Below are 16203 nucleotides of genomic sequence, written 5' to 3'. Positions count from 1 at the left end.
TTGTTCGCAGATTATCAAAGTTCTACTAAAGAATCATCAAGCAATCGCTCCAGCGAAACTAGTCCGTACGACGACTATCCACGTTCGGAGGACAGATACCGTGCTTCCATATCCCACATCAAGGACGAAGCCGAAAACCTATCACTCAACGAACAGAGATCTGAGAAATAAAGTCGAAAAGACTTTAAAGCCAAGCAGAAAATACGGCTAATGACAACACTAAATAAAAGGAGGTTTTTATCAAGAGGCTGAATAAGTGTCGAAGCAAAGTAATTTATTAATTTAACCAAATCTTAATAAATTAATTAATACAAAATCTGTTTAGCGAATTGTGAATTTAAAAAAATATAATCAACGAATTGTAAGAATTTACTACGATCGCTGTAAGAATTCGTGGCGTTGTGATTGATCGGTCGAAATTCTGAACGTTACAGAAGTGAAATTATGAACTGAATTTATAGCAATACGAAGCGATTTTGTGGTTATTATTCTATGGACGTTTTCCGTGTATTATCTAGAGTAGTGTAGGATATAATATCACAGTATGTAATACGATTTATATTTACGGGTTTAGATCTATTTCAAGTTTGCAAGAACGGTGTTTTAATGTGTTCACTGTTGGATTTTTATAATTAAAGTATAAATGGATCGATTTAGGGATAACCAAATATTATTTTTTTTCACTTTATTTTTATTATTTGCCCGGTTTTTACGGGATATTTGAAGTATTATAGGTTTAACAATTTATTTTTTATGTTTTTTTTATTTCCTGTTTTTAAGGTAATAGCTAAAGTTAAATATTTCGAATTGTTAGAAGTTATTTTAGTGTAAGTGTTAGATTTAAAGTTGGATGAATAATCGGACAGTCAACGATAGACAACCTTAAAAGGTCCATATCAATATTTAAAATTATATAATCATTATTTGTAATAAACAAATACTTAAGAACAATAAGTAGTGTTATTGGTCTGTCGTAGAATAATATGGTACATAAACTTCTAAACACGCATAGCGTTTTGGTTCGAAATCCATTCCTTGTTAGTTATTTCACGTTTTCGCTTTTAGTGTTGTTATATTTTATTTACCAACATTTTTAATAGATCTACTTAAAATCTGACAAGGATACAAAATTTACGAAGATCTCAAGTTTTTTTTTTTAACCAGCCAGAGTTGCTTTTAATAATTAAGTACTAAAGTATACGGAATTGATTTATGTATGATCTGACTAGTTATTTTTTAAATGTATTTTTGTTTAAGATTTCACATAGCGTGCCATAAGCGGGATTTACATAAGAGTGTCGCATCAGAATGTTGACAAGCGTGACGATTCAAAAGTTGACCTTTATTTTTTTGGATTTTGGAGCAATATATTTTATAGGAATATAAACTGATGTTCCCTAAAATTTAGCGTCGTAGCGTAGCGTATATTCGTCCGTATCAGTATGTGCTGGAGCCTGAATATGCTGAATTTTTCTTATACACATTTTATGTAATGCACATAGAAAATGTCACAACCGTTTTATACTTGGTTTGATTTACCAACAAAGCGTTCAGCTTCTGTTTTTATCTTTACTAAATACTTAAATTTAACAAGCTAATTTAATTTTGCTAAATTTGACGTTTTTAAGTCTTCATATTCGTATATCCATAAACATTTTTAGCACTTCACTCTCTTTAATTATATTCAAAATATGGTTTCTTAGCGAGTTATTTCCTTTTGTTATATAATTTCCTTAAAGTGTTAAAACTCTGCTCCAAGTAATTAAATTCTACATTTAATTTGTAATTTTCTGGCTGTCAGATTTTGTATCGGATAGTGACGTTTCTGTTCTACATAAAAAAATGAAAGAAGTAAATTTAAACATTTTTTGTCACCATTATACAGTATAAATTTATTTCTACTATCTGATTTTTGACTGTTTGATGAATCATGATACGATACTCTTGTTTCAATCCGGCGATAGTTATTATCGATGGTACTTTTGCTTAATTGTGATTGAATGGAATTGTTTTAGGCTGTAAATATTTATCATGAATGTCAAATGTAAATTGTTTAAGAATTAAAATTTTAAGCTTATAAATATTGGATAGAAGTTGCGAGTTACTTTACGGAAGCCCATGATATGCAGTGATCATCTTAATTGGCTAAAATCCACACTAACCAGACATATCTGTTTCGTGTGCTTTTTTGTTATATGCCAATTGCCACACCACACATATTCTTCTCCTCAAAATTACTACTACTAAACTACGCTTCTACACTAGGTATCCTAGTGGAATCCTAGTGGAAGTTGAGTTTACAACCCACAATAAATAATTGATTGTGAAGTGAATTTACGTTGTGAAAAGAATGATGTGCGTCGCATTGCGGAGAAAAGCAAAGCAAGTGAAGCAAAATGTTTGTTGTATATCGTAGGCTTATGTAAACGTTCACGTATAATATAAATGATGCATATATTAAATCGTTCATGTTGTAGGAAATTTAGACAAAAAAAAATAGTAGTAAAATTTTCACTGTAATAGATAACCGATTCTGAGAATTGTTTTTATGTAAAAAAAAAAATGTGAATTCGTTCAGAATTTTTAGTGTTTCATAATATTCTTGTAAGCATTTATTAAAATAATCGTCAATAGAGTTTGATCGTGTAATTCCGAATAATTATTAAATAATAAAGAAAGGGTGGAAATTATCATATCACAACTAACTATGTATTTATAGAAAATAAATAGTTCTGTAACTTTGATGGATATATTCAAAGCATTTAAAATATTTGTAGGAATAATATTATGTTGCACTACACTTTCCAATAAGTGACAGTTCCAATATTTTTTAAGAAAAGTTAATGAACGTACAACAGTGTGTACAAAAGATATTTTCTTATTTTCTATCAAATACATTTTTTTTCTTATATTTTAATGAGAAAGAAGCCTAATTTACGACATGTTGTTTGTTTTTATAATATTTTGACTGTCCTATGCTGTACTGGATCGTACTTAAAGTTTGTCATGAAAAATAACTTTTCAATCGCGTACCTAAAACATATTCTTTTTAAAGTTGAATTTGGTTTAAACACAAACTAGTACTGTGAAATAGCTGATATACAATTCTTATTGATACTCTTTCTTCTTAGCTTAAGCTATAAAAGGTTATTAAGGTAGTTTGTGTTATCTACAATTTTATATATTACTTTATTTGAAGTCATGAAAAGTTTAAAACAACATAATATGGCATTATAGACTTCTTATTACAGCGGGAAAGACTGCACAGATTTCGGTAGAAACTGTTTAGTTTTTCTTCGACAGAAAAGTTGGTATGAGAATTTAATCGTTAAATATACGTATTTAGAGTTATTAAATTCAAAAAATACCAAATTCAAAATGAAGTAGTCGGTAGTGCAGAAATGTTTAATTTGCGCTATAGACTTTATTTTTACTGCGGTAAAGACTGCACAGATTTTGGTAGAAACTGTTTAGTTTTTCTTAGACAGAAAAGTCTGTATGAGAATTTAATCGTTAAATATACGTATTCAGAGTTATTAAATTCAAAAAATACCAAATTCAAAATGAAGTAGTCGGTAGTGCAGAAATGTTTAATTTGCGCTATAGACTTTATTTTTACTGCGGAAAAGACTGCACAGATTTTGGTAGAAACTGTTTAGTTTTTCTTCGACAGAAAAGTCTGTATGAGAATTTAATCGTTAAATATACGTATTCAGAGTTATTAAATTCAAAAAATACCAAATTCAAAATGAAGTAGTCGGTAGTGCAGAAATGTTTAATTTGCGCTATAGACTTTATTTTTACTGCGGAAAAGACTGCACAGATTTTGGTAGAAACTGTTTAGTTTTTCTTCGACAGAAAAGTCTGTATGAGAATTTAATCGTTAAATATACGTATTCAGAGTTATTAAATTCAAAAAATACCAAATTCAAAATGAAGTAGTCGGTAGTGCAGAAATGTTTAATTTGCGCTATAGACTTTATTTTTACTGCGGAAAAGACTGCACAGATTTTGGTAGAAACTGTTTAGTTTTTCTTCGACAGAAAAGTTGGTATGAGAATTTAATCGTTAAATATACGTATTTAGAGTTATTAAATTCAAAAAATACCAAATTCAAAATGAAGTAGTCGGTAGTGCAGAAATGTGTAATATGCGCTATAGACTTTATTTTTACTGCGGAAAAGACTGCACAGATTTTGGTAGAAACTGTTTAGTTTTTCTTCGACAGAAAAGTCTGTATGAGAATTTAATCGTTAAATATACGTATTCAGAGTTATTAAATTCAAAAAATACCAAATTCAAAATGAAGTAGTCGGTAGTGCAGAAATGTTTAATTTGCGCTATAGACTTTATTTTTACTGCGGAAAAGACTGCACAGATTTTGGTAGAAACTGTTTAGTTTTTCTTCGACAGAAAAGTTGGTATGAGAATTTAATCGTTAAATATACGTATTTAGAGTTATTAAATTCAAAAAATACCAAATTCAAAATGAAGTAGTCGGTAGTGCAGAAATGTGTAATATGCGCTATAGACTTTATTTTTACTGCGGAAAAGACTGCACAGATTTTGGTAGAAACTGTTTAGTTTTTCTTCGACAGAAAAGTTGGTATGAGAATTTAATCGTTAAATATACGTATTCAGAGTTATTAAATTCAAAAAATACCAAATTCAAAATGAAGTAGTCGGTAGTGCAGAAATGTGTTATTTGCAACAACAGCTGTTAAAAAAATTGTTATGTCGTATATATGAACACTTATTTTAACAAAATCTTTTTATACGTTTATACAGGGCTTTTTTTTAGGTTTCCTCCAGGTGTAGGTAACCATTTCGTAGTGGAATCATCATAAAAAAAATATGATAAAGAAAAAGAGTACAATAAGCTTAACTACGAGTATATTGACTACACTCCGTCCATTATTTTATTTTCTCGGTGACAGGTAGATTTAGTGACGTTCGGTATCTAAATATCGATACAAATATGTGGTTTTTTTTAAAAATTTATACCATAGCGTAACATGACAGAGTTCATTAACTGAATTCCAAGCGACACTAATGTGTCTTTTATAAATGGCAGTTCAAAGAGGTTTTATCTGATAAAAGTTTTTTTTTTTTTTACTGCAGGCCATAGGTTGTGTGATAATCATCATTCATCATCGTCAGTGGCGTGCATAGAGGGTAAGAACAGGGTATGCAGATTATATATAATGAAGAAAATCTCCAGTACGAGTTAAAAAAAAACCTAAGGACAGGCTTTGTAAGAGTTATAAAAATCCGACCCTTAAGTATTTATAACTTGTGTTGGAGATTTTCTTCATTTTGTATCATCTGCATACCCTGTGCATACCCTCTATGCACGCCACTTAGCGTCTGTGATATAGATGAGCCGGCAAACGTCACTAACAACGACGACGACAATAACAAAACAACTATGTATTAATTTATGTAATTATGTGTGCGGTACGGAACTTAACAGTTTTTTACGGTAACTAATTTTTTTTTGTTGATTTGTGTAGACACAAACTCGATAAACAGCTTGTTTAAATCTGAACTGTAATAGTTTCATTTAAAATGCGTATAGTAAAAGTATTTGCGCGAAAACGTTGCATCATTTATTCGCTGTGACTTAATTCTGTTTGAAAAGCAGACAAGATTTAAAAATTGTACTTTTTATATTGCCGAGAAAAGGGAATGTGATTTGAAATCTGTCAAATAGAAAATAAAATACTGAACGGAGTATAAAAATCATTGTAAATTTACAAGTAATACAACTGTTTGTATGGATATGTAGTTGTTTGTATTACCTCCTGTCGCCCGTTTGTGGCGCCGACACCGACATATTTATTGATGGTCATTGTAAATTATACTTAATTAGTGTTGTATTAAACCAAATCATTACAAATATCGATTTGTTTCATTTAACTTAACCTATTATTTATTTTTTTCTTTATTACACTAGATACAAGTTAGCCCTTGACTACAATCTCACCTGGTAAGTAATGATGCAGTCTAGGATGATAACGGGCTAACCTATTAGGGGAATGGCAGTTATATTAAACCGCTACATGCTTAATCGACCGAAACACTAAATCGCTAAGCGCCACAAGTAAAAAATTACACACAAAGAAAGGTGTACATATAAATTACCTAATACTGCATCATGAAAAATGAAATGAGCAAATCTTGTAATAAGGCCACTGATTTTTAACGTACACAGCTTAAACGTGCTGGTTGTCACCGTGCATGTTTGTATGGAAACATTGTATCGTTAACTCTGCCTATGAAAACTTCTTACACTACAAGAATAATAACATATACTTACTAAACTTATTAGCGGCTCACTACAGGGCACTGGTAGTCCGCCACGCTGGCCAAATGCGGATTGGTGGACTTCACACGCCTTTGGTAACATGATGAAACGCTCTCAGGCATGCAGTTTTCCTCACAATGTTTCCTTCACCGTGATACGTTATTGACTAAAATGCGCATAACTCTGAAAATTTAGAGGTGCCTGCCGGGTTGCGAACCCTGCTCCCAGAAATTGAAGCCGAAGTCCTAACAATTAGGATATGACCGCTGTACCTACTTACTAAAACAATATACAATGCCATTTTTTGGGCTCATCATTTAATTTGAATTATACTTTATGAGAGTAGATAAATCCCTTTCCCCATTCATCCGTCCATCCATCCATCCATCCATCCATCCATCCATCCATCCATCCATCCCTCTCCCTACTAATATTATAAATGTTAATGTAAGTTTGTTTGTTACGCTTTCACGCAAAAACTACTTAACCAACCCTCATGAAACTTTGTACACATATTCTTGGAAGTGAAGGAAGGATACTTTTTATCCCGACATTAAGCTCAGTTCCATTGGCAGAGGGGATTAAAGTGTTTGACGATTTTACACCATAACTCCGTCAAATGATAACCGATTTAAATAATTATTTTTGTACTATAGAGGTTATAATATATGTTTAACTTTGCCTAAATTTCGCCTAGATCTGATGAATGGGGTTGGACATAAAGGACAGAACTCCTCAGCGGACCAAAAGGTTTAGCGATAATGAATACACAAAGTGCTACCTCATTTATGAGAACTTAAGTGCTAGGACATTATAAAAAATGTTAGAAATGTTCTTCGTTACCCATTGGGCCATTTACATATGAATCAACTAATAATACGATTTCGATTCTTCCTTTAACGATTAGGTACTATTCTTTGTAAGTGATAGAAAGAGCTGCGACTGATCAGACAGTTCTTTTTAGATATTGTTTAATATGTGAATTGAAAAAAAAAATTTAATAACTACACCAGTATTTTTTTTTAGAATACAAAACTTAAAAATTTATGTAGAAGTACACCTAAATTGAATGTCACATTTCTCTCAAAAAAAAACAAAAACAAACTCAGACGAAGTCGCGGGCAACAGCTAGTTATATCATAAGATTTAGTTGCAACCATTAACGGATGTTAGATGTTTTTTATCTATTTTAATTAAGTATATCGCGTTAGCGGACAGATAATAATTAGTGACGCAGACTCGTCAGCGCATGCGCAGCAAATGTGATGCGATACTAATGAATCATCAATTCAGACATTAAGTACCTCAACACATTACCGGCCCACTACAGGGCACGGGTCTCCTCCCTCAGTGAGAAGGGGTCGAGGCCGTAGTCCACCACGCTGGCCCAGTGCGGATTGGTGGACTCCACACACCTTTGAGAACATTATGGAGAACTCTCAGGCATGCAGGTTTCCTCTTGATGTTTTCCTTCCTTCCTGTTGCAGCAAGTGATATTTTTATTGTTTAAAAAACGCACAAAACTTAGAAAAGTTAGATATAGTTCACCATGCTGGCTAAGTGCGGGTCGGTGGATTTCACACGCCTTTGAAAACATTATGGAAAACTCTCAGGCAGAAGACGGCGATAATTTGCCGCTCACCAGCTTCTCTTGGCGGCGGGTAACTATTGGGCTAGCTAGCTGTCACTACTAAGAGTAACTGCTGAGTTTCTTGCCGGCTTCTACTCGGTAGAAGCTGCCTTCCTAACCGGTGGTAGAGTCACTACAAACAGTTTATAGTTATACTTGACGCTTAAAAAGTGCTACTACTTTACATACTACCTACTTGTAATGAATGAATTTTGAATTTTGAACTATACAAGCCTATCTTCCGTCTGAGGGGGAAGTTCAAGCTGTCCGATCCCCTGGGGAGCCCCAGCACTCGGTTGGGGTAATTATAAGACGTCTGGAAGTACCTATACAACGGATTCCCCGGGCGTTTAACAAAGCACACAAGAGGGACTTGCCGTGAGGTTTTTAGTTTGAGTATACCCACCTTTAGAAGGGAGAATCCTACATAACCTCTGTGCTGCCGAATGGTCGGAGGTTTGCAGCGAGCAAAGCTTTTACAACACGCCAAAAAAAAGGCGGACTCAAGCAAGTGATATTTAATTCCTAAAAACGCACATAACTTCGATAAGTTATAAGTGCAGTGGATCGTACTCGGTCCCCCCCTAGGTTGAAGTCCTTACCAATATGACTGTTTCTTCTATAGCATTCCTCAATTAAAATTCAGAATACTCGAATCCTGAAAAAACACGACTTATCAAAAAAAAAAAAACTTTTCTCACGTGTGTCGCATAACATAATCACTGCCATATGTTACATTACTCATCCTCTAGAAAAAATTACCACTGAAACTACTAAAACACGTTCACGAGTACTAAATTAAACCCCTAACTTTCCATTTCGAATCGAAATGACATTTTTGGACGAAAAAAACTAAAATTTAACCCATTCGTAGACATGTGCGTGAATATACCGTTAAGTGTGATCCGGTTAAATAAAATGTGGTTCCGTACATATGCTAGCATTTCAACAAACAAAATTTAAAGTTATAAGTACAATTTATACCCCGACGACCTTTGTGACGACTTACCTGGCGAGTGCTGTGAACTTAAGTAGGAGGTCTCAGGTTCGATTCCCGGCACAGGCATTTGGGAATTCAGAAGTTCTGAATTTGCTCTAGTCTGTTCTGATGGCTTTGGCCGTGGCTAGTTACCCCCTTACCGACGAATACGTGCTGCTTTAGAGATTTAGTGTTCCAGTGCGATGTCAGATCAAATCCATTAGGGGTATGACTGCCATACTCCCACTAGGTAGGCCATAAGCCCGCTACCATCTTGGTCTGCATCATAACTTACCACCAGTTGGGATTGCAGTCAAGGAATAACTTGATTAAAAAATACCCCCACGATGTACCTACTTACCTACATAACCTTTGTATCAGTGGAGTGCACTTCATACATGCACGAAAGCACTGCATACCCTAACATTTTCATATAACTGGCAACGGAGGAGGATTTTGCCATTTTATGCCATTTTGCTTCGTTATGCTTACCCCGGTCCAAATTCCTGTGCACGCCACTGCTTTGTATTATCTTTGCAGTAGACTGTAAACTTTTTGGCTACTGTAGAGGGTTAACCTTTAAAATACAAAATATTTATATAGAATCGCAACAAATTACTTCCATAAATAATTCAGTATGTTACCTACTTTTTCGTTTTTAGCTTTGTCTCTAGCTTGCTCATTTGACACGGGAATCGGTACCTTAGAAAAAATCGCTTATGTGATATAAACAATTTTTCGCAGACGAAATTAATGGCACCCATAAGTAGGTGTATGAAATTATGTGTTGAATACTTAATTTTTTTTTTTGTAATCAATAAATATACTACGACATTAAATAACACTAGTCTTGTCCCAAAGCGTTGCTTGTGTTATGGGTACTGATAAATATTTTTATGAATAATATACATAAATACTTATAATATAATGATAAACACCCAGACACTGAATAAAATTTGAATGTTATTCAGCTCATCACACATTTTCTAGTTGTAAGAATCGAACCCACAGCCTTGGACTCAGAAACCGCTGCACATTGCGCCAATCGGCAGTTTTTAACTGCGGAACCCTAGAATCGTTTTTTTATAGAGTTCAGTAACCAGATCGGGATTAAAAACACAGTTATTTTAAAGTTTTTTGTCGGTTCAATGGTTTTGTAGTTGCTCGCGATCGGAGATATGATTAAGTGCCACATGTCAGCATAATAGGGCAGGGTGAGCGTCGATAGTTATGTATCTATCGATAAAAAATTTGCGCTTGGAGAAGATTATGAATTACGAAGTAAGCTACAAAACGTTTAATATCTTGTCTTATAGCCCCAGTTTTATTAGTATGTGGGGTACTGAACTTCTTCTTATACATTTATTATTACGGGCACACCAGGGGCGTGCCTAGAGGGTATGCCTAGAGGATATGCACAGGGTATGCAGATGGTATAAAATGAGGTAAATCGCCAGTACGAGTTATAAATACGAGGTAGAATTTTAATAACTCTAACACCGCCTATCCTTAAGTTTTTCATAACTCGTACTGGAGATTTTCTACATTTTATAACATTTGTATACCCTGTGCATACCCTCTAGACACGCCACTTGGGCACACATGTGAAAAGACATAAGTGATTTGCAATTAAATGCAATTAAAACCGTCCTCAAATAGGTTTCTTCTTTGGTCATCTTTGTCTTGCCCAACCTCTGGGGCAGCCTATGATCTTTATAGTAGTAGATTTACATAAGTTTAAAAGAAGACAATAAGGTACGAAAGGGCTAAAATATTTTTGCAGAATGAAAGCCATAAAACAATTAAATTTGAAAAATAAGTTATATTAACTTACCTTTTCCCAATAAATGTGTTTGCTAAACCAAAAGTAAAGTATCAAATCTTGAACAATGTACCTTAAACAAATGCATTCAAACATACTTTTCTACCTTTCTTCTTATTTTTCAAATTTCCTTATGTTGGGGATTTATATTTCTTGTTTCACAGTAATTTACTGTTTTTACAAAACATTATGAGTATATTCCGTAAGTATGTGTACAAATGGTCTGTTTCGGCGTTAAAAGAAGACAATTTGACACAGATATCAAAGCCCAAAAAAATAATAAGTAAATGATCATATTTTCTATTGAATTTTTTTAATATTTCATTAAATAGGTAGGTACCAAAATGCAATCAACGCTATATAACATATTTTATAGGTTCTTCGCACCCTTAAGCCTAGTTCACTTGTCAGGGTACTTTCATCTTAAATAACAGATAAGTTATTAAATCATTTATATTAGCAAGCATTTTATATTACCACTCGGTTTTATACCGTCGATATCGATATTTTTAATGTGCTAAGGCACCCCTAGTGTGCACTTGTTCATAACATAAATCAAGCGCGAGCAAGTGTTGCCGCGGAGTATTGATGAAATTATAGTCTATATTGAAAAACCTCTGTTATTGTATTAAGACGGTTATTTTAATACTTTATTAACTTTGATCTCATGTCGTTTGAAATGATTTTTGAAGACGAACTTCTTAATTCACGTTCGAGATGGCACAACATGACGCTTTTTATGACGCCGACTGTAGAACTGTGGAATAATTTGAGCTATAAAAAAATATTAAATATTTTTTTTATAGTGACTGCTTTTTCCAAGGTTTTGGCTTCGATTACCACAACTGTAAAAATGTTTGCGTGATGAACATGACTGTTTTTCAGTGTCTAGGTGTTATATATATGTTATATCTGTATATTATAAGAATTTATGTATAAAACTCATCAGTTCAAATTCAAATTCAAAATTCATTTATTTCAAGTAGGCCTAATTAATAAGTACTTTTGAAACGTCAATTCAGTCTGTTTGTAGTGACTCTACCACCGGTTCGGAAGGCAGATTCCACTGAGAAGAGCCGGCAAGAAACTCAGCAGATTGCTCTTTTCCAACATCGTTTTTAATTTTAACAATCTTTAGGATTTTTCTATTTTGGGAGAGATGAGAGCGGAGTGGCCTGCTTCCAAGCAGCCTTGTCGTTAAGGAATTCATCAATCGTGTAGTAACCTCGATTTGTTATCCTAATTCCTAGTACCCATAAACAAGCTACGATCACTTTGGGGCTAGACAGGGATGTGTGTAGTATCGTAATATATTTACTTATTTACTAGATGTGCCCCGCGGCTTCGCCCGCGTAATTTGGGGAGGCTACGTACTTCTACATAGTCTACACCATATTTTTTTTCACAAACATTTTTTATCTTACGTAAGTTTTTTTTTCAATGAAAAGTATACTATATTATTTCTAATACCTCCAAGAATATGTATATAAAGTTTCATGAAGATCGGTTCAGTAGTTTTCGCGTGAAAGCGTAACAAACAAACTTACATTAACGTTTATAATATTAGTAGGGATTTTGGGAATAATTGACGGATCAAGCAGATGGTGCTCTTGATGGTTAATGGAAATTCACCTCAAAAGTTAGCAGGGCATACCTACAGGGAACACGTGCAACAAACTTGGCCCCCTGTGTCCATATACCTGAGAAACCACAAACAGAAACTTAGGTATATCCCTATCCCTATCCCTACCAATATTATAAATGTCAATGTAAGTTTGTTTGTTACGCTTTCACGCAAAAACTACTTAACCAATCCTCATGAAACTTTGTACACATATTTTTGGAAGTGTTAGAAGTAGTATAGAATATTTTTTACCCCGAAATTAAGCTTGGTTCCTTTGGGAGAGGGGGTGAAAGTGTTTGACGATTTAACACCATAACTCCGACAAATTATAACCGATTTAAATAATTATTTTTCTATTATAGAGGTTACATGTGTTTAATTTTGCCCAAACTTTGTGTAGATTAATGTATTTGGAGATAGAGGACAGAACTCCTTAGCGGACAGCAGCAAACCCCTCATTTAAGGCTTAGCGATACTGAATACTTTAATTTTTTTTTAGAACTACAATTAAATTGAAACAAAATCAAACGCAGACGAAGTCGCGGGCAACAGCTAGTAAGGTATATTTACTTCTGTCATCATCATCAATACATTCCTAGCTCACTATAGGACACTGGACTCCTTTTAAAATGAGAAGGACATGAGCAGGAATTAGGCCGCGCGTGCCAAGTGCTTGTACATTTCACATCCAAAAAATTATTGAATATTTTATTGGAAAATATCAGTGAGTTTAGAAACAGTAACATACTCGTAGCAATGGAAAATATTTTATTCCATATATTAAACATTATTTCGTTTCAATGGTAACTAAAATAGGAATCAAAATGTGTAATGTGTAATATCATTTTTTCCAATTAATTTATATATTGAGTCTTACTATTTTCAAATCACAACGATTGTTAAGTATCACTTCAAAAAAAAACAAGAAACCCGAACTTTTTTTTTATTTTTCTTTCAGTGATGGTCAGTGATGATGCAGTCTAAAATTGTATCGGGTTAACCTGTTACGGGTATGGCAGATATTAAAACCATAATCCTCTCGGAACCTCATACGCGACATCGTACCGGAGAACACTAAAGCACAGCGGCACGTCATTCCAGTGGTAACTAGCTACTTGACCAGACCAGAGAAAATTCGGAAATTATAAGTTCCCAAATAGCTGCTGCTGGATTCGAATCCAGGTCCTGCTATTCAAAATCCGATGCGCCAGTTACGTCAAAAAGCATCCACGCAATCCTGCTCCAAATACAAAACTTATAAATAAGTGCCGGCACAAACAAAAAGAGGCGATCGGGCAATCGACGCGCATAAAAAGGGATTAAAAAAAAACAATCATATCTAGCTTTGAAAGGAAAGTTTATTTATAATAAGTTTTTTCCATGTGCGGAGAAGCGTGTGGTGCAATTACTCGTTGTGTATTTATTTCTGTGCGTCGCACATGTGCGCGTGGCGGGCTAATCGGGACCGCTTGTCAACTGGGGAGCGCTTTCTTACATCGATATAAATATTTAATTCATTAAATTTAATTTTTGTTTATGGCATTTATCTGTGGCACAAGGTATTCACCTAAGTTTGTCTTGTGTTATGAAAGTGGAGTGGCTTGTTTCCGAGCTACCTGACATTATAGTTACCTGGATGATAAATGTGTTTCTTTTAACATAATTTCAACCAATTGAAGTTTTAGGCTTTTGTAGGGAGTTCCACAGTACACGGTCCTGGGCCGCTTGCCTCGAGCGTCTACAATTTCAAGTGCAGAGCTTTCAACGGTTACTGGGTGGAGCGGAACATGAGCGTTAGTCATAATTTAGGTCTTGCTCATGTTCATACGAAGGCCCACCTGTTAAGAAACTCTGCTGAGGTCATTGAGCAACGCATTAAGGTCTCGCAGAGTCTCTGCCATTATGACTATTGGCAGTTTATATTGATGCCAAGCCCGTTCCAATCCAGTAGCTTACAAAAGTCATACAACGCTAAACAGCTTCGGGGAGATAAAATCTCCCTGTCGCACTCATCTCGTCTCGTAGTCTGGTTCTGTATACAATCTGATATAGTGGCATTTTTGTACAAACACTTCAAAACAATCAAAGGCTAACTTAAAGTCCACAAACGCTAAGCAAAATAGTCGTTTATACTCTTTGGTCTTCTGTATAACCTGCCGCAGCGCATATATGTCGTCAATGGTACTAAAGCCCATTCTGAAACCGGCTTGTTTGCGAGGCTGGAAGTCGTCGAACCTATTCGCGAGACGATTCGTAATGACTCTCGAGAACAACTTGTAGACATGGCTCAGCAGCGAGATAGGTCTGTAGTTCTATAGCAAGGTATTGTTACCTTTTTTGAAGAACAGAACCACCACGCTCCTGTGCCATTTACTGGCGTTGTGCCTTGGTGAATGACGGAATTGAACAAACGCTGAAAAACTTTAAGTATCGTTTTTCCACCCGCTTTCAGAAGTTCTGCTGTGATTCCGTCATCACCCGGTACCTTGCTGTTCTTATGTGGTTTGAGAGCTATACTAATCTCGTAAAGGCTGACGTCCGGGATACCTTCGGTCAATTTGGCTCCAGGGTCTATAGCCAAATTTTCAACAGGCTTTTGTGTTGAATTGTATAACTGTCCATAGAATTTCTCAACCGCTCTCAGGATCTCGGGTTTAGAGGATATGAGACTACTATTGTCAGTGTTCAGACGTGTTAAGAGGTTCTGTCCGAACTGTAGTACCTTTATACATTCTTTTAATCTATTTAATCATAATATATTTTCTCAGACGATATATTAGAGTATAAATAATAAAGGAAAGGGAGACAATTATTTCAAGCGGGCCGAAGTTGAGCTCCGGCGCTGCGCGCGAGTGTGTTAATTTGGTGTACCACCGCGATGATCAGTGCATCCCAAACTTTGCGCCTTTCTCTCATTGTCACTATTATTATTGTAAACACAAAATACCTATCATTTTTTGTATGGGTATTTACTTTTATAATATGATACCGAAGGTAATATTAGATCTACAAAATATTAAAACCCATTTAACCAATCATGGTTACTACATAATTGATGAATTCCTTAACGACAAGGCTGCTTGGAAGCAGGCCACTCTGCTCTCATCTCTCACAAAACAGAATAATTCTAAAGATTGTTAAACTATAAAATTATGTTGGAAAAGAGAAATCTGCTGAGTTTCTTGCATTGGTGTGGTGCTCAGTGGAATATGCCTTCCAAACCGGCGCGGTGGTAGAGTAACTAAACACAGACTGACTTGACGTTTCAAAAGTGCTTATAAACTAAGTCTACTTGAAATAAATGAATTTTGCATTTTTTTTGAATTAATTTTAATTTTTTTAATTCTTTACAATGTTTAAGAAAAACAAATAAAGCAGCTATTAAAAAAGCTTGCGGGGCTTTTGAATGCCCAAGCAACCGGCGCGATCAGAGCTCCAGAGACCTTAGAGAACATTATAGAGAACTCTAAGGCATGCAGATTTCCTCACAATGCTTTTCTTTACTGTTGAAGCAAGTGATATTTTAATTGCTTAAAACGCATAGAACTTAGAGGTTGGCGATTAAGTTAGCGTGCTGGGGTTCGAATTCGCCCCCCCGAAAGCGAAGTCGAAGTCTTAACCACTGGCTATCACAGATTACTTCATGTTTATTCAGAAGAATATTGCAAAGCAAAATATTTATTTTCATTCATAATATTTAACTAAACTTTGGGCGCCACTGTAGGCAACAAGTGTAAGCATTTCTCGAGACATGTCCTAGATAAGTAGAGAAACAATAGTTAATTTAATATGCCTATTAATCATAATCGTACAGTAGATACAGTTCAGCCTTGAGTTTATA

At 34.7% G+C, this 16203-nt stretch overlaps 1 protein-coding gene across 2 annotated transcripts in view; it reads left to right on the top strand.

Moving 5' to 3' along the window:
• The window catches only part of LOC120634486 (forkhead box protein P1), a 107784-nt gene extending 104351 nt beyond the window's left edge, over nt 1-3433 (top strand). For both annotated transcript variants that reach the window (XM_039905123.1, XM_039905124.1), the window contains one exon: nt 11-3433. In XM_039905123.1, the coding sequence (XP_039761057.1) occupies nt 11-171 (161 nt within the window). In that variant the 3' untranslated portion in view covers nt 172-3433. The remainder of the gene's footprint in view (nt 1-10) is intronic.
• Nucleotides 3434-16203: the final 12770 nt, after the last annotated feature.

Source organism: Pararge aegeria, chromosome 24 (assembly GCF_905163445.1).
Source record: "Pararge aegeria chromosome 24, ilParAegt1.1, whole genome shotgun sequence".
NCBI classification, from domain to species: Eukaryota; Metazoa; Arthropoda; class Insecta; order Lepidoptera; family Nymphalidae; genus Pararge; species Pararge aegeria.
This window is presented reverse-complemented; position numbering and strand designations above follow the sequence as displayed.